The sequence below is a fragment of the Cetorhinus maximus genome, chromosome 1 (assembly GCF_964194155.1).
Source record: "Cetorhinus maximus chromosome 1, sCetMax3.hap1.1, whole genome shotgun sequence".
NCBI lineage: Eukaryota > Metazoa > Chordata > Chondrichthyes > Lamniformes > Cetorhinidae > Cetorhinus > Cetorhinus maximus.
The window spans coordinates 105091737-105114045 of NC_135879.1; the positions used below are offsets into that span (position 1 = coordinate 105091737).

Genomic DNA, 22309 nt, shown 5'->3' on the forward strand with positions numbered 1-22309 from the left:
GCAGCAGCTCTTCGTTGGAAGATATCAGATGGAAAAAGGTACATGGAAAATATGCACAATTAAAAATGCATTATGAAAATAATCTTCACTTGGCAGAGGCAATTCTATTGGTTAAATCAGACAACAGAATCATCTGATCCTCTAATAGCACCAAAGTCAAAGTAAAACAGGCCAGCAAAATCACTTGTTTGATCCATTTATCTGTCGTCAGTCAGGAAACTAATTGGCATCTATAACCCTAGACCAGGAAAAGGCAGGGATTTAAAAATGCCAGACTTCCCATTGCTCATTATGTAATGATGCTTGCTGAAAAGTACATGTTTGTGGACATTAAGATCACACTGCTCGCTCCTATCCACAGCCCAATGGCTTGCCAACACAGGTACATAAAGACCAATTAATGTGCCCAAATAAGCCAGTATTTGTTGGAACATGTGTAAATAAATGAATGAAATAATTCTTTAACAAAAAAATGCAAGGCCAATGACCAGGATTTCAAAGTCAGTCAACTACTCAGATTAGAATAAGTGATTCAATAGCTGGTAGATAAAGACCAGCACAATTACAACTAACTAAAGGTACAATATTATTTCACTAATTAAGATTAATTAGTTGTATATCAATTCAACAATTAAAATGTCTTCTTGTAGGGAATGGTACAGATCTCCATGCAGGAGATGAACTATTACATTTTAGCTATTGGAGTGACATCAAGTTTTATATACAACTGAGCTGTGAGACGTATATTCAGTTCCAATCGTTCTGACCATATTTACAAAACTGATGAACCACTATAAACTAGCCACAAAGTCATGCTTACTACATGCAAGCAGGCACACTATTTTAGCTACACCCTCCAAAAGTAATGACTTGTAGAGGAAATAATTAGGGGCAAACATCATACTACACAGGTATATGTGGGCGATAGGCTACAAGTGTGGAAGAGTGCAAAACTTAACCCTGGTATGTTATCAGGAAGATGTCAAACTGAGACCAAGCACTGAAGTGCACATCAGGCTATTTTTTTCATATCTCCTAGTGGTCAAGGAAAGAAAACAGCATCAAGTGATGGACTAGACTATCAAAGGAAACATCTATTCATATGAAACCTATGGAAATTCTGTTTATACTAAGAGGGAACCAAGTTGATTACCAGCCTCTGAACTGGCTGAAAGAACAGCCCTGAATCATAGTACAATTAACATGGCAAAATCTTAGCAAATACATGGATGCTCATGCAAATGAGCATCATTATTTTTATACCACTAAAATAATTTTGGCCACGATTAAGTAATAGGAAGCAGTAAACTAGTAAATGAACTCAAAGGCAGCCATAAATCTGTGTAAATCATTTAACTAGATTGCAATATGAAACTGGGCTGTAACAATGCAAAAAACCCAAATACAATTAAGTAGGTTTAATTAGTAAAAAGGTGCAGCAGCAAAAAATCATTGTACAGATATTTACATCTTTTCCAGCTCTATTTACACAATAGAATTAGTACTGGAACAATCAAAGCCATTAGATGTTTACAGATAGATCTTTTACAGTAAGCAAATGAATTTGACAGCACAGTGATTGAGACTTCATTTTTAATTTCCCTCCCATTCCATAGAAGTTTGATACTTTACACTATTATTAACTACACAGGAGTATTTTGATCATCCAGTTATGAAATTGCCTTTGAAGTGCTCTATATTTTATCTTTCTTTAAAGACAGAATTTTCACTAGTATTAGAACTATTGTATACAACAGCAACAATTAATGCCTGATTTGGGGAAAATAGGTAAAGGTGCTGTAATACACCAGTGTTTTATCAAGCTACTAGTAATCACCAAAAACTGTACATTTAGCTGCTAAATACAGAAATCTGTGCATAATTATGGAAATCTATATATAGGCTTTTCAGTTTTCTGGTTCCAATATTCATCTCTAGATGTAATGTTGTCTAATCCAGTGCTTCTTCCTTTTCTGTTGACCTTCTTGGGTTTCACAGATCCTGGTGTTCGTTTTTCACTAACCAATGTTGCTTGCTCAGCTATTCTGCAGGAATCATCTTGTACCATCCTCCTCAAAATACCAAGCCTTGAACCAATTCGAGATTGTATACTTCTCCTTATGGCATCAGCAATACCAGTATCACAGTCAAATAATATCTTTACAAATTCAAAGTATGCCCTGTTTAAAAAAAGGACATCCACAGTTTTACATTAATCCTATTTCATTGAAGAAAAATGTTAATTTCTTCACACTGCATTTAATTGTATGCTCACAAAACACAGCTATCTTTTGGAAGGTAGGATGTAGTGGTTTTAATTTGAACTTGGCCCTGCCAAAATATTCATTCTTTTGCAAAGATATAATGGGATATAATAGTATTTAAATGGAGGTGATGGGGGTCTTGCCCACTGGCTGGAGTGCCAGCAAGAGCCCTGCATTGCCTCTTTTTTGGGAAGGCCAGCCATTTAAGTACTGATCAGGCACTTAACTGAGCAGTGGTGGCCCTTCCCCAGGGTCAAGGGCCCAAGGGACAGAAGCCCAGAGGACAGCAACTCTTCATTGTTCAGCAGTGCCACTGGGGAGGTGGTGGCTGCTGCCAGTACTACAATCACCCAAGCCCAGGTGAAGTGATGGTGGGAAGGAGGAAGGGGGCATTTAATAGGGTGGGGGTGACAGGTGGGGACACATGGAGCAGAGGGTCAGCAACAAGCGCAAAGAGGTGGCTCTCAGCAGCACACCCCCCCACCCCCCGTCCCTTTCCTGTTTCTGGGTTCCAGAATCAGGCACTCAGTGCCTTTGAACAAGGGGCCCTGCCAACCACAAGAAGCCTGCAAGGAACCCCGACAGGGTTGACATCTCATGCTGCCACTGGGCAAATATCAGAGGCAGTGGAGTGAGGGTCTTAAGTGGGCATTGTCACTTAAGGGTCTCAATTGGTGGCAGGGCAGGAAGGCCATCCTTGGGCCTTCCCACCACAGACTTAACCAGAGCAAAGGTGGGAAGGCAGTGGTCCCCACCTGTCACCCTCCTGCCCTATTAAATGCCCCCTGCTGTCAAACTCACCATGGGGGAGGGCATTAAATTCCACCCAATGGGTCTGAAGGGGGTGCATCTTCCTTTCCACCAGTTCTGCCATTATGGGATGACAATCTGAGAAAATGCTCAACACAGAAGCTTCTAGAATGGTGTCATCACCACAACTTGACTTATTTGGGCTACCCAACTGTTTAATATATTCCAGCATATTTCACTATTTGAACAAAAAAGTGAAATTACATATCTATGTTAGTGCTCCTTCAATTCAATGGACAGACTCCCCTCTTAACATTTAAAAATTAAAATAAAATGCCTTGAATCACATTTTAAAATATGTGTCAGCCTTTGAATTGGATCAGAATACATTACAGTCTAATCAAAATCTTTTTGCTCATTAAATTTCAAATATAACCCATAGGGTTCTTGAGAAAGCCTGCACCCAAATATTATTCAGAATGTAAGCACAGAGGAGCAGCTGCCTTCAACATTGTGGCAGCATTTATATGGAATATAAATGGTGCCCTAGCAAAATTGAGGTCAATGGGAAAATCTTCAGGTGGCACCAGCCATAAAGAAGATGGTAGCAGTTGCTAGAGGCCAGCAGTCCAAAATCACTAGGATTTCCACTTGATGGTTCTTTGGCTCAACCATCTTTAGTTGCTTCATCATTATCTTCTCTCAGTCATAAGGTCAGCAGTGGAGCTGTTCATTGATTTTAGTGTTTGGCTCCACTTACAACTCTACCAATAAAGTGCTCATACCAGCCACCACTAGGATCTAGATAACATCTAGACTTGGGCTGACAAAGATAACATTTGCACCATGTATAAAAGGGCAATGAAGAAACAGGAAGAAAGCCAACCACCTTCCTTGAACAACAGCAGTGTTATCACTGAATCACCACCATCAATATCCTTAGGACAGGTGTCACCATCGACCAGAAAGTGAACTGGATCAACCATGTCATGGTTGCAAGAACATGTAAGAGTTCAGTTGCTTTGACATGGGTGGTTCTAGTCTCTCCAACATTTGCAAGGTTTAGTGTGATGAAATGCACACATCTCACCTAGATGGATGCTGTCACAACATAAGCAGCTTAACACCATCCAAAACAATAGTGAGGCCATTGAGCTCAATATCCACCCCTTCCATCATTGCTACACTCACATATCATGTCAATGTTATGGAAGCACCATCAACAATTTCACTTCCAAGTCACAAACACAGGTTATTTTCCCCATAGGTGTATTTTAGCCCCACAGGAACCTCCCCTGGCCCTTACATCATCTCGCCAATCAACATATGTTTTCTGATCAAAAATACAAGAACTTAAAAATTGTCAGATGACAAAAGACCAAGGTCCATCTAGTTTGTCTTCTACCATCCTGGTAGTTGCATAATACAATGTTTGAAATTGTTGACTAATCATAGCTATCAATTAGCCCACAACAAACTCAGTTGGGACAAGGAAAATCCCATCAGTTGGGAGCTTTTGAAACCAGAGTTTTAAAGTCACCAGTTCTTCCTAAGCAGATCACATTCACCCAGTTATATCTGAAATCACTCCCACAATATCCTAATTTTTCTCACTTCCTTCAGAGTTCAATATCATATGCTAATATCTGTAGCTCTCCAAAGAGCCCCACAGATGACAGGAAGGAGACAGTGCGAACACAAAAATCTGCCTTTTATGTCCTTGTTATACATACATTATGAGTGCCTGGCCAGAGGGCTTGGGGTGCAGTGGGCCAGAAGCCCCTGGTTCAAGTTCCACTTCAGGATCCGATGGCCATAGAAGGTGCGTTTATAACGTGGCCAGTCTGATCATCAGCCTGGAAATCCTAATATACCTGATGGCAGATGCTAAGAGCAGGAGAGATTTTCCTGGTCAGCCATACTGCAGAAGGCAACAGCAAACCACTGCAGTACTTTGTCAAGCATAATCATGGACCAATCTAATGGAAGTCCATGGTTGCCAATGCCCCTTAGGGCATGGCACCTGAAGGAGGAGGAGGAGTGCCTGAAAATAAACCTGAGCTCCAATACTTGAACATAATTTCTCTCCACTTCATCCAGATGGGATGAAACAAATGAACCCAAAATTATTTGCATCCTGCACATGCAAGCTTTTCCTAATCTTTTCAGCTAACAGTTGGACAAAACTTGCAGTTCAGCATTGGGACATGCCTACCCATTGAATGAAAATTAATTTGCAGTTTGGTAACTTTAGCAAATACAAATTTTCTAAATTGAAAAGTTATGGGCAATGGCATTTGAGATAACAATTTGAGACATCAATTTAAATCCAATTTCTTTTTGCTTATTATTGACAATGGCCCCAACTCAATACTACAGGCTTTGATCCAACAGCAAAATCCACCTATGCAGATTAGGTCATTAAAAATCAATTACTTTCCATTCTATAGGTCAGAAGTTACAGTGCTGTTCATTGTCAGAACATCTGATCTAAAGGAGGACTAATCTATTAGTTTTGTATACTTTGGCCACCATCAACTTGAAAACCATTAAGTGTAAACTAGTAACTCATTCCTGCACTTTTGAACACACTGAAAGCAAGACAGCCTAGCTTTCTCTTCCCCCTTAAGGAACTAGAATTTAAAGCCAAAGTGGTCTTTCCTACACATACCAGTTTAAAGATTGGTTGTTCCTGGGCCAATGATCCAAACCAAAGATTATAAAGCAGGCCAAAATATTTTACTAGTGCACTAAGAAAGCCACAAACATTCAAGAATCCAGCAAGCTTTAGTTGCAGTATCCACACAGAAAGTCTAATTATAAAGACCATCACAAGTTTTTGTGCTGTAAGTTTGACTATGATAAGCTTATTGTACTGCAGTTGAGCTGCAAAGTACAGGAGCACAATTATGTAATGTAACAAATTGCAAACTTATTTTAGGAAAATTTAAAGCCACAATTTGGTGAAATTACAACATACTCCACATACTATTGGCAAGGTATGCCCCTCACCATTTGAGTTGGCCAAGTGTAAAAACCTCTGCAATCGAATCTCATTTACTACTGATAGTGTTAGCAAGTATGTTCAGTTAATTAATTCAGTCTAGTTAATTTTTGCAAAGTTCCTTCTAGTGTGCATCATTGTGCTTTACTCCAATCTTGGAAGAGAGTGACCTTGAGGTGGTGGATTTCTGTACCAGCCATCCTTACTTGATTAAAGTTGCTAATTTCCACTACTTTATGAACAGTTTTGCCATGCAGAATTTCTTCTCCCTCACTCAAAATCCAGGAGCCAGTCAACACCCCACAAATTTAATTTTAACACAGAAGCTTGACAGCCCAGTTTAGTTTTTAGCAATCATTTTGGGCTAATTTGAAGCGAAAGGACAATTTGTTTTTGTCCAGTTTACTTTGAAGGTAGTAGAGACTGAAGCCCAAAGTCAATGCATAAAGAAAACCATAATATACTGCTCACTTCTGGGATTACTTTAATTTCAGCCCAAACTGCCCATGGGTGCCAGTTATTTTACTCAAACTGGTAGGTACAGGAAATACAAATATCTACACCGCCTCAAGGATTGCTCCTCCCAAGATTGAACCAATAAACTCTGCTTTGAATCACACTATACTTGAGTATAGTGGTAGATCAACAATGGCATTGGGTGAGAAATGGGAGTAGGGGGATAAAGTGAGTGCCTGCATTCTTCCCCATTGATCAGTACAAGAATTCACATTTGCAAAAATTAACTACACACCACACTTAATTCTGCAACATCTTTACAACCAAAATGTTACACAAAATTTAAACAGATTTTCTTTCCTCCATTTACTATAGAAAAAAATTCAAAATGACTATCAATATAATTAATAGAATTCCTAACTGCAGTTTATAACTTATTGCTTGAAGTTATTGGCAAAATAATTTGAAAATAATGGATTCTAGCTGAAATGCAAGTTTGCTGTCCCAAAATAAGCTAGTGTGCCATTAGCATTGCAGTAACAGAGCAGAATATGACATATTATAGAAAATTATAATACTATGGGCCGAGAGCCCTTTAGGAAATTGGCATTAGTTATTCACCTCCCAGAGGTGAGCCAATAGGGTCATGACAAATGGAACATGCATTACTTTAAAACTATTCCACATGAAGTTTAACCACTTATCTAGTCAAAATTCAAGCCAGTTATCAAGATTCACTGCAGAAAGAAGGGTCATCATTTAAGGAGCACTATTAACATTGCAGACAGGGCCCAGTTGTACTGTTTAATCCTGTTGAAAACAAAGTGACTTTGATTAAAAAGTAAATCATACAATAGGCAGAAATAAACAATGAATAGCAGCACTTGAAGGTTTTTGCTCATAAGTTCAAAGTGAACAGAATTTCAAATGACCAAGAATATGCTAAAATTGAAAGCTCAAGATGCCAATGCACTCTTCTAAATCTGGAATGCTAACCTTAGAACAACGAGAATTTTCTTCAGGTTGATAGAATGTACACTAGCTTTTCACATGTCGACAGTTGATTATACTGCAGTACTGCCAACTTTCAGTCTCAAATTCAGCATTAAGCTGAATTCATTAGCTCATAAAAACTCAAATTGTACTGTAATTTCAAGTCTGAGCATTTTCCTTTTTTGCAGTCAGCACGGTTTTCAAATATTTATCCCTCAGCCTACCTGGAAAACTAAATAAACTGTTCATCTTCAAATTGAGGCAAGCCTCAGGATTAACTTGATTTTCCCTTAAATTCCAGACAGCTTAATCCTGATAGTTCTTCCTCTTCCAGAAATCAAGTTTCCCCAACTCCTATTTGTGCTTTTATACATCAGGAGGCATTGAGGAGCTCCCAACTCTTACACATAGATTATTAGAATGTCTTTAAAATGCTGAAGGAGTACTAGGTGTTGCTCTGTAGTTTGCTGCTGTAGAGGATACTAACAGGTTATGACTGTCCTATACAGGTATTATTTAATTTCAGTACATCATCCTCATCCACCCTCTTTACCCCATGATATCAACCAAAATAAACAATGTCAGCCAATTTAGGAAAATAAAAGCTAGCCAAATCCTCTTAGGCTCCAAAACTTGACCAAATTCTAGGAGACCAGTGACTGGATAACAACCCTAATAAACCACCTGCTGCAGATGTATTGGCCACTGACAAACTTATCCAACTCCCTTTCGAATGGAAGTCCACATTCACAGCTTGTGTTGGTTAACTTGCTCTAGAGGCTAGAGAAGTACCCTCCAGCATCTAAACTAGTTTATGTAAATGATGTTCTAGCCCTGCCTAGTCTATCTGGCAAGGCGCCAATGCATCAACCTATTGGTTCTCCTTTGGAGCTTTTCCCAAGGTCTCTTATCACCCACTGTTTGTAGAAACAAAAACTAGTATCTCATTTATAATACTTTTAACGGTGTATAATGTACCGAGAGAGCTTTGACAACGTGGAAAGTTGTATTCAAACTGCCTCTCCCCATTTTTGTATGAACACCAAGTCCTGTCATCAGTGAACAGGAAACAGAAGTCAGCAAGTCAGTTTGCACTTGCTGCCAGCACATGCGCAGTTTCTTCAACTGCTTATGTCATGACTGTGCAGCCTGAAACCTCAGCTGCCATATTCCCACCACACTGCTTCCTCTGCTCCATAACCTCATCGTTCTCCTCATTTCACCACTGTTTCCCCCACATGGCTCACTTCCAGAACAGACAGCAGTGGGTGGCTATGGGGGAAAGAGAGGAAGTGACAAGAATGGCAGGCATGGTCACTAAATCACTTTTAAAAAGCTAATGAAACTCTTGTTTTCAATTGTATGCCAATTGCCAGTTCTTAAGACAGCATTGAGCTGGGACAATGCCAGCACACGAAACTCCCTAAGGATTATCCAAGTTAATTTGGAACTACAGACTAATTTATCTGGGTGCAAATGGCCACCAATTAGTTCTCTTTTGGAGGACATCCAATTTTCCTCTGCATTCCTACCCACCTCCATCCCCCCCTCACCATTTTCCTATGGCCTTTAGTGAGTTGTGAATGCTTATGTGAAAAATGCACACCCACTGCAGTCAGTTTCCCCATTTTAAATTGGGAAGGACAACTGGATTCCCCCGTACACACCATTTTTGTCTTGTACTGCAGTGTTTTGGAAGCTCATTAAAAGCACACCATTTCTGACAGTTTGTGAAGAAAATGCAAAGCCTGCTGAGTCTAGAAGATTCTGAAAGAAAAACGTGTAAAAGTATTTTCACACCTTCAAGTATCATTATTAGGTGTTGTATTACAATGTAGGCATGTTTTAAATGCAATGATTCATCATAGGGATCTGTCCTTTAAAGGTAAGTTGACCCTTACCATTGACAAGCCTTGTGTTTATTCACATGCATTACTGTGCTTTTCCAATGGAGAAAGCACCATAATGCAGTGAAAAAGGTTACAAAATGCCCTGTCAGCCTGTGATTTAAATGGGGTTGGCTAAAAAAACTGATTGATATTTGAAAAAATATAAGCAAGCGCTGCATAACTGATTGATGGGAACTCTGCTTTGAAACGGAAATGAGCACCTTCTGTTCTTTTCCTAGAGGGCAGTCTATTGTTTGAACAGCTGTGGCCATTATCAATGCTTGGCTGAGTTTCAGGTCCTAATGGGTTTCAGCATAGTAGGTGCTCCATTCATCGGAGAATGAATGACAGCTTCAAGAAGCAGATTATCCCTTTGATGAGATTTCTGGTTTGTTGACATCAATTAATAGGATTACAAATATTACATTTTTTTTCCCCCCACATTGCAGAACAATTTTTCTCAGAATTAATGATATGGAGGCTTTTATTAGATGGTGAGGTTTATTCCCCCCCAAGGAATGCAAAATATTTTCCATTGACATTACATGGAATCTCAGGAATGCATGTAGTGTATAATAGTTAGTGGCTATGGAGGATAGATGGGAGGCATGGAGGCAGGTGGGGGGTGAGGGGTGAGGTTTAGGGAGCTCTTAAACACTGTTGGGAGCTGGGATACTTGGAGAACCAAGACGGGCCTTCTAACTGTCTGCCTTTGCACCTACACTCCTACACCGGCTCACGGCTTGCAAATTGCACTGTGAACCTGAACCCAGTGTGAAAAGACAAAAATGTCGTGTGAAGTCATGGGTTGGGCATACAGTTTGTAAGCCACAAAAGTGCGCAGTTTGGGTTTTCTCCAAACCCAGAAGCAGATTGGGCCCACTGTTTGATGCAGGTAACTGCCTGGGATGTTGTTGGCCATGACACCATCTGCACATGTGCAAAATGTACTCCCTAGTGTTGTGGCACAAAAACAGAGCCTTGTAGGAAAGGCAAAACACTGCAGGTGCTGGAAATCTGAAGTAAACAGAAAATGCTAGAAATTCTCAGGTCAGGCATAATCTGTGGAGAGAAACAGTTAAGATCTCAGGTCTGTGTCTTTGTCAGAACTGGAAATTACTTTGTCTGTAACAGTTCTAAGCAAGCAGCGATGAGGAAAGGAAACAAAAAGGGAAGGCAGGAGTGATTTAACAACAAAGGGATAAATGTTCAAGGCAAAACAGGGTTGTAACTGGGAAAAAGATAGGTCTAGAGGAGCTGTAAATGGTAGCAGCAGAATCAATCCCAGTACCTTTTGTATAAGAGAACAGTGGTATGAACTGATGTCCAGAAAGCTTTTAAGTGCTGAACTGAAATATTAGCTGACATTCCAAGCTTCACTGGAACAGTCAGCTGAGGATAGAAAGGTCAGAGTGGGGCAAAGAATTACAATGACAAGCGTCTGGAAGCTTAGGGTCATGCTTGCTGACTAAACGGAGATGTTCAGCAAAGCGAACACCCAATCTGTGTTTAGTCTCTCCAATGTGGGGGACTGTACGGTGAGCAGCAGGCACAGGGTATTAAATTGAAAATAAACTAAAAATGCTGTTGTGCCTTCTGGACTGGGGGTTTGACAATTTCAGATCATAACCATTGTTTTTTTGACAATACATGCAGGTAATAATTTTGCTGTTTCATTTACACCTCCCATCTTTTATTTATTCGTTCTACTAATCTCCTTCTGCCTTGCACTTTCATCCCTCAATGGAACCACACTACCCAACCTTCCCTTCCCCACAGCATGTTACATCTAATATTTCTGTTCTGAAAAAGTCGGAGACATGCAAAGTTAACTTTCTTTCTCCATAGATGCTTTGACTCACTGGGCATTTGCAGCATTTAGTTTATATTTGTGTGAACTGGTTAGAGAAGAAAAAAGTGTTATAGTTGCAAAGTTAAATGATTTATATTTAAAAGTTGCTTTATTTGCATCAGCAACATTGACATTACATTTTCAAGTTACCAATTCATGAATGGCACCATTAAAGTAACATTATGTCAAATTTCTTCCAAATCAGACAGGATACTAATGTCAACCATGAGTAATAATCCAATCTTTTGTATGGAGCATTCTTTGTCTTTCAGCATTGATATAGTTTAGCTGGATTTGATCTTCAGACAAAAGTGGCAAAGCGGTCTTTATCACAATTTTAACAAAGTTAATTTTAAAAAAGCTATCTGCACTGACTTAACAAGCAAATGTTTGGAGGAGTTCCCCATTCCTATAGATTAAAATGTCATGGACAGGCACAGGAAAATAATTGTAAGAGCTAGTGGAATGCTGGCCTTTATGTCTAGGAGAACTAGAGGTCACACTACAGCTATACAAACCCTGGTTAGATTCCACCTTAGGAAGGGTATATTGGCCTTGGAGGTCTACCAAAATGATTTCTGGGCTCAAATGCTTGAATTACAAGGAGAAATTACACAAGTGTACTGTATTGAAAATTGTATTGTGCATTTTTCCCTACTTAAGGCTACCATACACAATTATACCAGCAGAGTCTAGGAGAAATAAAAAGGAATCCATTGAGGACATTTACAGCCCTGTCATGGTGGGGCAGGGCTGTAAAATGCAGCAAGCTATTCAAAAGCCCATTGACTGACTTCGGCAGGACTGGAAAATCCCACCAGCAGGAGGGGCTGTAAAATTTCGACTCATGTTTTAACAGCATGTGCAGTTCTAATCCTGAATGCTTCTTACTGAATATCTTCTTGTTTCTTCAAGAACTTCACAACATCTAGGGCTGTATTCCCAGGGAACTGAGGGTAGAAAGAGTGACACTATTTCTGATGAGTCAGAATCTAGTACTGGGCACATAGTATAAAAATTAAAGGGAAATCTTTCAGGAGTGAAGTTAGAAACAACTACATGCACAGGTAGAAGTCCCAATAATGACAGTTGGTGCTGGGTCAACTGTCAATTTTAACTTATTCAAAGGTATTAATGGGCATGGAGAAAGGTAGATAGAGTTAGATCACAGGATCACAGACTTGTTGCAACACAGGCCATTCAGCCCATTGTCTCTGCACAGGCCCTCTGAACAATTTTCAGTACCATTATTCCTTCTTCCCCATGTAATGCTGCACATTCTTCCTTTTCAGATATCAGTCTAATTCCCTTTTGAATGCTTTGATTGAACCTATCTCCACCACTCAGGCAGTGTACTCCAGACCTTAACCACTGAATGAAGTCATTCTCTCTCGTCACTTTTGCTCCTTTTGCCAATTACTTTTCATCTGTGTTCTCTTGTTCTTGATCCTTTCATGAGTGAGAACAGCTTCTCCCCATCTACACTGTCCAGACCCCTCATATTTTGAATTCCTCCATCAAATCTCCTTTCAGATTTTTCTCCACAGAAAACAGTTCCAATTTCTCCAACCTATCTTCAAAACCGAAGTTCCACATCCCTGGATCCATTCTTGTGAATCTTTTCTGCACTCTAATGCATTCACATCTTTCCTAAGCTGCAGTGCCCAGAACTGGACACAATACTCCTGCTGAGGCCAAACTAGTGTCTAATACAAATTCAACATAACCTCCTTACTCTTTATACTCCATTCCCCAAAAAGTATAGGATGCTGTATATTTTGCTAACCACTCAACCTGTCCTGCCACCTTCAAAAAGCTATGTACATTACACCCCAGGTCCCTCTGCTTCTGCACCCCTTTAAAGCTGTACCCTTTATCTGATATTGTATCTCCATGTCCTTCCTACCAAAATGAATCACTTCACACTTCTCCCCATTGAACTTTACCTGCCACTTGTCCACCCATTCCACTGAATTGTCTGTCCTTTAGAAGTTCAATACTATCCTTCTCAGTTCACAATACTTCCAAGTTTTGTATCATCTGCAAATTTTAAAATTGTGCCCTGTACACCAAGATCTAGGACATTAATACATATCAAGAAAATCAAGGGACACTGAGCCCTGAGGAACTCCACCACAAGGCTTCCTCCAGCCTGAAAAATATCCATTAACTGCTTCTGTTCCCTGACACTCAGCTAATTTCATATCCACATTGCTACTGCCCCTTTCATTACATGAGCTATAACTTTGCTCTCAGATCTGTTGTGCAGCACTGTATCAAATGCCTTTAAGTAGTCAATGTACCCACATCAACAGCATTGCTCTCAACCTCCCTGTTACCTCTTCAAAAAAAATTCCAGCAAGTTAGTTAGCCATGATTTTCCCTTAAGAAATCCATGATGAATTTCCTAATTAACTCACATTTGTCCTCGTGGCTATTAATTTTGACCCGAATTATTGTTTCTAGAAGTTTCCCCACTACTGAGATTAAACTGACTGGTCTACACATCAGCCACAATCTCATCGAGGGGTGGAACAGGCTTGAAAGGCTAAATGGCCTACTCCTGTTTCATCTCAAACGAGATGAGTAACCAAGCGTGTAGTGATGCTGGAGTGCACCAGAGCACCAGTCTGGCACCTTCTATTTAATATTCACTGCTGGATGGCAAAGTCTCTTTTGTTGATTGGCCATCCGTTAAATGCCTCACCTCATTTTTCTTTCCACTGATCTAAGTGGAATCCACTCCATTAATTATCTAACTGGATTTTAATCCTCACTGCCTCCAATATTGAAATTACTTGTTTCTGGAAGCAACACATGCAGGGGGATTTGGCTTATTGATGGTAACAATCAGAACTGGAGGGAAATCCTCTCGCAACCACACGGGACTGCGTGATGTGTGACGCAGAGTTGGCTGGTGCAGGTTGAGTGAATTCTACCTGTGGTATTGTGTGGGGCATAAGGGCAAGTTTGGCCACAAGTTCCTGGAGTTTGATTTCAGGCTGGGCGGTAAGAGTTGACTGGAATGCCTGGAGATCACGGTGTGGCTGTGAATCTGGAGCGTGGAAAGGTTAAGGAGGGAAGGCTGGGCCCAAGGTCCTGAGCCTCATGCTGCTGCTGAATGTCTGAGTCAATGTGGAGCAGCAGCAACAGCAGTAACCCTCTTGTACAGCTTCCCGACTGAAAAAAACAGACTTTACAACTCCCTTCACAGCTCTCATAAACAGGCATTTCAGGATCTTTGAAGCTCAAGGTTCCTGGGATCTAAAGCAGCAGCAATATCCCTAAACACCCTGTTTGTGTACTGAACTTTAACCTGCAGCAGGTTCTGCCACAGCAGAACTGGAAAATCGCACCCCACATGTTTATCAAGTTCCTTGAATGTATCTATAATAGAATCATAGAATGGTTAGATCACAGGTGGCCATTCAGCACATTGTCTGTGTTAGTTCTCAGCAACAGAAACTCAGCCAGTCCCACTCCTCTGCCTTTTCCCTGTAGCCCTGTAAAATCTTCTGTCTTTAGATAATTATCCAGTCCCCTTTTGAAAGCCACAATTGAATCTGTCACCACCACATGCCCAGGCAGTGCATTCCAGATCCAAACCACTTGTTGCATAAATAAGTTTCCTCATGTTGCCTCTGGTTCTTTTGTTAATCACCTTAGGGTTCTCGACCTTCTGCTGATGGGAGCAGTTTCTCCCAATTCATGCTTTCCAGACCCCTCACGATTTTGAGCACGTCTAACAAATCTCCTCTCAACCTTCTCTTCTCCAAAGAGAACAGCCCCAGCCAATCTATCAACATAACTGAAATCTCTCATTCTTGGCACCATTATTGTAAATCTTTTCTGCACCCTTACTAAAACCTTCACATCCTTCCTGTTGAGGCTGAACCAGTGTCTTACAAAAGTTCATAACTTGCTTGCTTTTGTACTCTGCCCCTATTCATAAAACCCAGGATTCAGTATAATTTATTAACTGCTTTCTCAACCTGCCCTGTCACCTTCAATGATTTATGCACATATACTCCCAGGTTCGTCAGCTCCTGCATTCTCTTTAAAATTGTACCCTTTATTTTATGCCACCTCATTCTTCTGACCAAAATGTATCATGTCACACTTCTCTACATTAAATTTAATCTGTCACATGTCTGCCCATTCCACCAGCCTGTCTATATCCTCTTGAAGCCTATCACTATTCTCCTCGGTTCATAATACTTCCAAGTCTTCCATCTGCAAATTTTGAAATTCCCTGCACTCAGGTCTAGTTATTAATATAAATCAAGAAAAGCAATGGTCCCTCTATATACCATTCCCCAGTCAGAAGTAAATAAAGTTCTGTAATTCATGTTTTTAAATAGGCTTGAATTAAATATTTAAACAGCTGCATAGTGAAATTCTAACTATGCTAATGAATCAAAATATCATATGGTTTGAAATAAAATGTCTACTGGCACCAATATTTTTCACTTAACCATAGTTTTACTGATGCTTGGTGACTCAAATGATTAATACATAGGAAAACAACATAATTGTAGATTTAGAAATAATATCACCAACACATTTTCTTAGAGCTCCTGCACCCCAATTTGGCACTACACCCCTGGTAATCAATGTAGACTACTTTACAGAACTGACTTGTTGGGGGCTGGTGGGTCAGGGGGTGGAATCAGTGGTGAATCCTTTTAATGAAGGCTTCCTTGTACGGATATCTGAAATTTCAAATGGAATGAGAGCAGTGGACTTTACACTTATCCATTTTCTACTCTTGTCAATGCCTTCAGATAGTATGCCTGACCAGTAAAATGTTTCTTGCAGATACAAAATAAACCTGTTAAAATCAATGGTGAAAAATACTGGACAAAGAAAAACAAGCAATACTATCAACAACAAAAAAAGACGTGAAGTGCAAGCAGCTCGAACAATGCCAGATGAAAAAGTAACTGCAAAATAATCCAATACAACTGTCAGCTGGCAGTATTCCCAACTATCTGCTGCCTTTGTCCCATGATCACTACCATCTAGAAGGACAAGGGCAGCAGACACAAGGGAACACCACCACCTGGAAGTTCCCCTCCAAGTCACACACCATCCTGACTTGGAAATATACTGCCGTTCCTTCCCTGTCGCTGGGTCAAAATCCTCGAACTCCCTTCCTAACAGCACTGTGGGTGTACCTACACCACATGGACTGCAGTGGTTCAAGAAGGCAGCTCACCAACACCTTCAAGTGCAACAAGGGATGGGTAATAAATGCTGGTCCAGCCAGTAAAGCCCACATCCCATAAATAAATAATCTTACATAATCCAACAAGCCAAAGTAGGTTCCCGTGTCCTGGTAATGTTTACAGTTTTATTGCCTATCTTATCCATACTACATGCAACAAAAGTTTAAAAATCCAGGCCAGACAACCCAGTATACACTTACCCATTTAATAGCATAGTGTGTAGATCAATCATTTCTGCAAAAGCATCAGCATTATCGTCTGCCACAGCACAGATGTCATACTTCTGGTAACAAACCTCCTGCAGTTCAGAAAGGATCTCCTGTATTGCAGGACATCTTCGAATACTACAGCTGAATCTGGATTTAATCCCAATAGCATTACACTTCAGGAAATCTTTGATAAATTGCTTTCCCTGGAAGGGGACAGAAATACAGATAAAACAAGTGTACCAGATCATATCAAAAGAAACTAATGCACTTTTCACTGTTTTGAGAGTCACCACTTCATAAGCAGGAGTTTGTTAGGTTGTGCTGTTTCTTCAGTGCAATTCACCAGAGATCAGCTAAACCAGCACAAGAGGGGAATTTCAGGTGCAAATTGCATTTCTGCAATCTTTGCACTAGTTTAAGAACAATGCTGGAAGTTGGTCTCACCCACAAAAGAGACCACACAGATTGAATTAACCACCATTACAAATTTGCTTCTTAATTAAGCTGAGTTTTTAACATTAGAATTAAGAGCAGGAGGAGGCCTCAGGGCCCATCGAGCCAGCTCTGCCATTCAATACAATCATGGCTGTCTTGGGCTTCAACTCCACTTCCCCATTCGATCCCCATATCCCTCAATTCCCTGAGGGAATTCCTTTGGCTCAAGGACATCAATAGGCACCTTTTAAATTAAAAAAAACTGACTATTGTACATCACTAACTAGCAAATGATTCTATAGTTTATCAATCCAATTTTAGTTATTCAAAATCAGGCTACTCAGTTGGTGAACTGAACAACTTTTATTTATATAGCACCTTCAATGTAATGAAACATCCCAATGAGCTTCACAGGAGTATTGTAAAACAAGGTATGACACTCAGCCTCATGAGGTATTAGATCAGATGACCAAAGCGCAGATAACTTGAGGGTTGTTGGGCAGACAATGAGCTGAATGGCCTCTTTCTACATCATAACACCATAGATCCATAGAAAAGTTATGGCTGGGGGAGATTTGAAAACAAGGATGAGAATTATTAAAATCAAGATGTTGCTTGACTGGAAGCCAATGTAAGTCAGTGAGCAAGGGGTTAATAGGGGGATGAGACTTGCTATGGGTTAAGACATGGGCAGAGTTTTGGATGACCTCAAGTTTACAGATGGTAGAATATATGAGGCACCAGCCAGGAGTCTGTTGGAATAATCAAGGCCAGAGGGAACAAAGTTGTGAATAAGAGTTTTAGCAGATGGGCTGAGACAGCAACAAAGTCAGGAAGTGTTACAGCAATGAAAATAGTCTTAATGGTGTGAACATGAGGTTGGAAGCTCATCGCAGGATAAATGTGATACCAAGGTTCCAAACAGACTAGCTTAATCTCAATCGGTCTGGCAGCATCTGTGGAGAGAGAAACAATGTTCAAGTTTCAAGTCCAATATGACTCGTCTTCAGAATCGAAAGAGCCATCATACTGAACTCAAAATGTTAACTGTTTCTCTCTACACACATGCTGCCAGACCTGCTGAGTTTTTCCAGCACCATCTTTTCATTTCAGACCTCCAACATCCACAGCATTTTGCTTTTATTTTGGGAGGGGGATGGAGTCAGTAGGTCAGGAGCTGAATTTGGAGCCAGGACTGGCAATAATAGCTACAGACTTCCCAATAATTAACTGGAGGAAAGTTCTGCAGCTCCAGTACTGGATGTCAGATAAGCAGTCTGATAGCTTAGCAACAGGTAGAATTGTTGAGGTGTGGTGGAGAGGTCCAGCTGGGTGCTGTCAACATACATGTGAAAACTTATGCAGTGATTTTTTTTGGGATAATGTCACTGGCAGGAAGCATGTAAATGGGAAACAGGAGGGGGCCAAGGATAGAACCCTGGTAGACAGAAGGAAGAGTGTGGGAGCAGGAAGAGAAGCCATTGCAAGGGATTCTCTGGCTAAAATGAGAAAGATAAAAATGGAAGCAGGTGACAGTCCCACCCAGCTGGCCAACAGTGGAGGCGCCTTGGAGGAGCCACTGATTCAAAATGCTTATTTTGTGAAACCCATTTTCAGCTGTATTAATAATTGCAAACAGGTTATTTGATCAAATCTTGCTTAAAAAGGGAGTTCTAAAACACTGTCTGATTGCACTCTCATGAATGTGTTGTTAATATACAAGTGTGTTTGAACAGAATCTAGAGTGTAAATTTTTGAAACTAACAATTTGCCAAATTAAAAAGTCTATAAGCTTTGAGACAACCAGCACGAGATAGAAAATAAACACTGGTCCCATTTAAAAATAATTACATTCCCCTTACAGAAGAACAAATCTTATATTTGAGGGCCAGTTGTCATGCTAAATAGGGGAAGAGGAGGGAAAAGGAAGTGTATTTTAATTTGTAATGTAGGAGAGATGAAGAAAAATTAAGAATGAGAAACTCACCCACGAGTCTCCAGGCAGCATGTTGATGATTCCAACCAGCCTCACCATAGATGAGCAGGCCCTTGGGCCCTAATCACTTTCCCATATGGGGGAAAAAGAAAGAATTTGATACATGACACCAAGGATGTTCCTGCAACTCAGGCTAGGTTCCTCTGCCTAATATTCCTAGGCTGGGGACAGGTGAAAAGGCAGGAAATGCAAAAATCTCCTTGAAGGTTACCCCACTGCTTCAGTCGCATTTTAAACAGAATTCATTTGGCAGACAGTCTCTTGTAGGTGTTCCCAGCTCTCCTGTATTCTGGAATAAGTCTTCTTTCACACAATCAACCTTGAGTACACCCAGCTACACAGTAACGAGCTACTCATCATTGCTAAAATCATAGAATGGTTGCAGGACAGAAGGCCATTTAGCCCATTGGTGTCTGTGCTGGATCTGAGATCAACTCATCTAGACTCAACACCATTTATGTAGAAAAGCACATTTCAGATTTCTAGCATCTGCAGTATGAAAAAAAGCACAAAGTGCAGGAAATACACAGCAGGTCCAGCAGCATGTTTGGAGAAAAACAGTTAAAATTTCAAGTCTGTGACGTTCCACATGAACCATTGATATGGCACCTTTACCATAGTAGAAAGATCCCAACACATTTCATAGGGGCATTAACAAAATCCAACACTGAGCCACACAAGGAGGTATTGGGACAAATGACAATGTTTGGTCATAGAGTTAGGTTCTAAGGAGAGTCTGAAAGAGGAGGAGGGTAAAAAAAATTAGGATTAGAATTTATGTTTAGGGCCCAGGCAACTGAAGGCACAGCTGCCAATGGTGGAACAATGAAAACTATTTTTTTTGGGGGGGGGGGCGGGGTGAAGATTTGGGGTGAGGGAAAGCACAGGGGGTGGAATTGTCCCATATTTACACTAAATGCAGTAGCAGGCAAGGAAAGTGACTTTTTACCCTTCATCTGCATGGCGGCCTCACACCACATCATTCCAGACCTGCTGCATTAATTATGCATTCCCGGGAAATGTGCCGTTTCCATGGCAGGCAGCCTTCAATTTGCCTGCCAAGCCATCATCTCACTGCTTCATCACACTGGGCACCATATTTAAAGTGCAGCTGTGCACACACTTGTGCTCCCAGCCCATGATTGCTGCACAAAAAACAGGATGGCCCCAAAAGGCAAAATGACTGTAGCCCCTCAGTTTAGTGACACATCCCTCGAGTGCCTTTTAGATGCCATGGAGGTCCACCGTGATGTCCCCTTCCCATGCTCTAGCCACAGGGGGGGGGGGGCAGCAACCTCACCAATCCAGCTTGGGAGGCAGCAGTGGCCGGTGCCAACATCCTGCAAAGGAGGACAGCCACCCAGTGCCACAAGAGGATGAATGATCTCCATTCCGCCAGGGTAAGTCACTCTTCTCACACTCAAACCCATCACATGTCCACAGGGATCTCACTCACTGACAGTTCAAGGGACATCACCATTCACTATCTCTCACTTCCATTGTCCTCATCCCATCCATGGGACCACCCATACGTGCCAGGCATACTTATCTGACCTGGCAGGCTTCCTGCTTACACTCTCTCCATCTCTATTCTTGCAGGACAAGCTGGTGCAAAAACAGGAGAGGTCACAGACTGGTGGAGGAATGCCTGAAATCAAGATCGTCACAGGCTTCGAAGATACAACCATCCAGCTGGCCAGTGAGGATCTGGACCGTTCCTGTGTTGATGGTGAGGTCGGCGCTGCTCTACCAAGTGACGATCCAGCAATGCAACATCCATCAGATAACCATGCTGTGAGTGATGTGTCCTGTTTCACAGGCCACTGCCATGTGCTAATTATCTCTCCTTGCTTTCACAGGCACATCTGCCAAACAGCCAAGAAAATGCATTACCCAGGGCCTCCAAATCAAGCCCCAAGGGAAACTCAGAAGAGGAATCCATAGAAACCCTCCCTGAAGACCCATCACAGCGCTCACCCACACCCCTCCACCAGCACAGAGACACACAACTTGGTGGGACCTACCTTTAGGAGTAGACTTGGGATCACAATCTGGTGAGCACGTCGCACTCTGATCCACAGCAGGTGGGGGCAGGGACTTCCCAGGTGTCTGGCACTCAGAAAATCTCTGGCTTCAAACAGTCCTGAGTCCAGGTCAGTTGACAAGCCTCTGGACTCATGTCACAGTCACTGGAGCTGCAAAGGCAAGTTCGGGAACATCAGGAAGGGAGGTCCACTGCATTCCTCAGATTGCAAGGCACGATGGGAGTCCATCCACCTTTAGGCTGAGGTGACAGCGTGGGCATGGCAATGCACAGATCAACACTGGTAAGATGGTGGCCGCCGTGGAGGCCTTGGCCCAGGATGTCACTCCTGCATGGGCTGAACTCCATCACTAATGCCATAGTTGGCCTCCAACAGTGTTTCTGCGAGAAGGGTGTGGGGCAGCCCGACCTCACTCCAGTAACCCCTTCTCCAAGGCGTCAGGCCTTATGACATGCAGATGTATTAGAATGAGGTTTCTGACATCCAATGGTGGGGAACGTGGCTGCCACCGAGGGACTGAGCGCACAATTAGAAACTGTTTTCACGATGTTGTGGTTTCTGGTCTTCGCTGTATTGTTTGCTCATGCCACTGAACATGCCCGACGGCAGTGGGCATGGAAAATTCTGCCCTGGGATTTGAAAACGTGAATTTTAAAATGCAGATGTTGCTGGACTGGGAGGCAATGTAGGTCAATGATGGGCAAGGTTTACTTGGTTTAAGTTAGGATTTGGGCAGAGTTTTGGATGAGCTCAAGTTATATCGGTTAGATTAAATGGAGGCGAGCCAAGAGAGCATTGCAATAGTCAAGTCTAGAGGAAACAAAGGCATGAAAGGTGGCCTCATCAGCAGATAATCTGAGGTAGCAGTAGAATTGGGCAATATTATGGAGATCAAAGTAGGGATGTGGTTGGCAGCACATCTCAGCCCACCATAACACCAAGGTTGCAAACTGTCTGGTTCAGCCTCATACTGTAGCCATTGAAATCTGAGGCAGGGACAAAAGGCAATTGCTTTAATCTTCCTAATCGTTAGTTCAAGGCAATTCCTATTCATCCAGTACTGAATGTCAAGCAGTGACTAATCCTCCCATGCCCTAATTTACCCTACCCAAAGGCACATTACATGTATCCGAACATTCACTTCACTCCCACCCTCCTAACTTAATTATGGCATTAATCTCCTCGTTC

At 41.4% G+C, this 22309-nt stretch overlaps 1 protein-coding gene across 1 annotated transcript in view; it reads right to left on the reverse strand.

Annotated features, from left to right (window-relative positions):
* Window positions 1-1571: 1571 nt before the first annotated feature.
* LOC144686465 (stanniocalcin-like) overlaps window positions 1572-22309 on the reverse strand; it is a 29581-nt gene continuing 8843 nt past the window's right edge. Inside the window, exons 3-4 of the mRNA XM_078551759.1 lie at window positions 16637-16848; window positions 1572-2180 (exon numbers count right to left, since the gene is read on the reverse strand). Of these exons, the coding sequence (XP_078407885.1) occupies window positions 1883-2180; window positions 16637-16848 (510 nt within the window). The 3' untranslated portion in view covers window positions 1572-1882. The remainder of the gene's footprint in view (window positions 2181-16636; window positions 16849-22309) is intronic.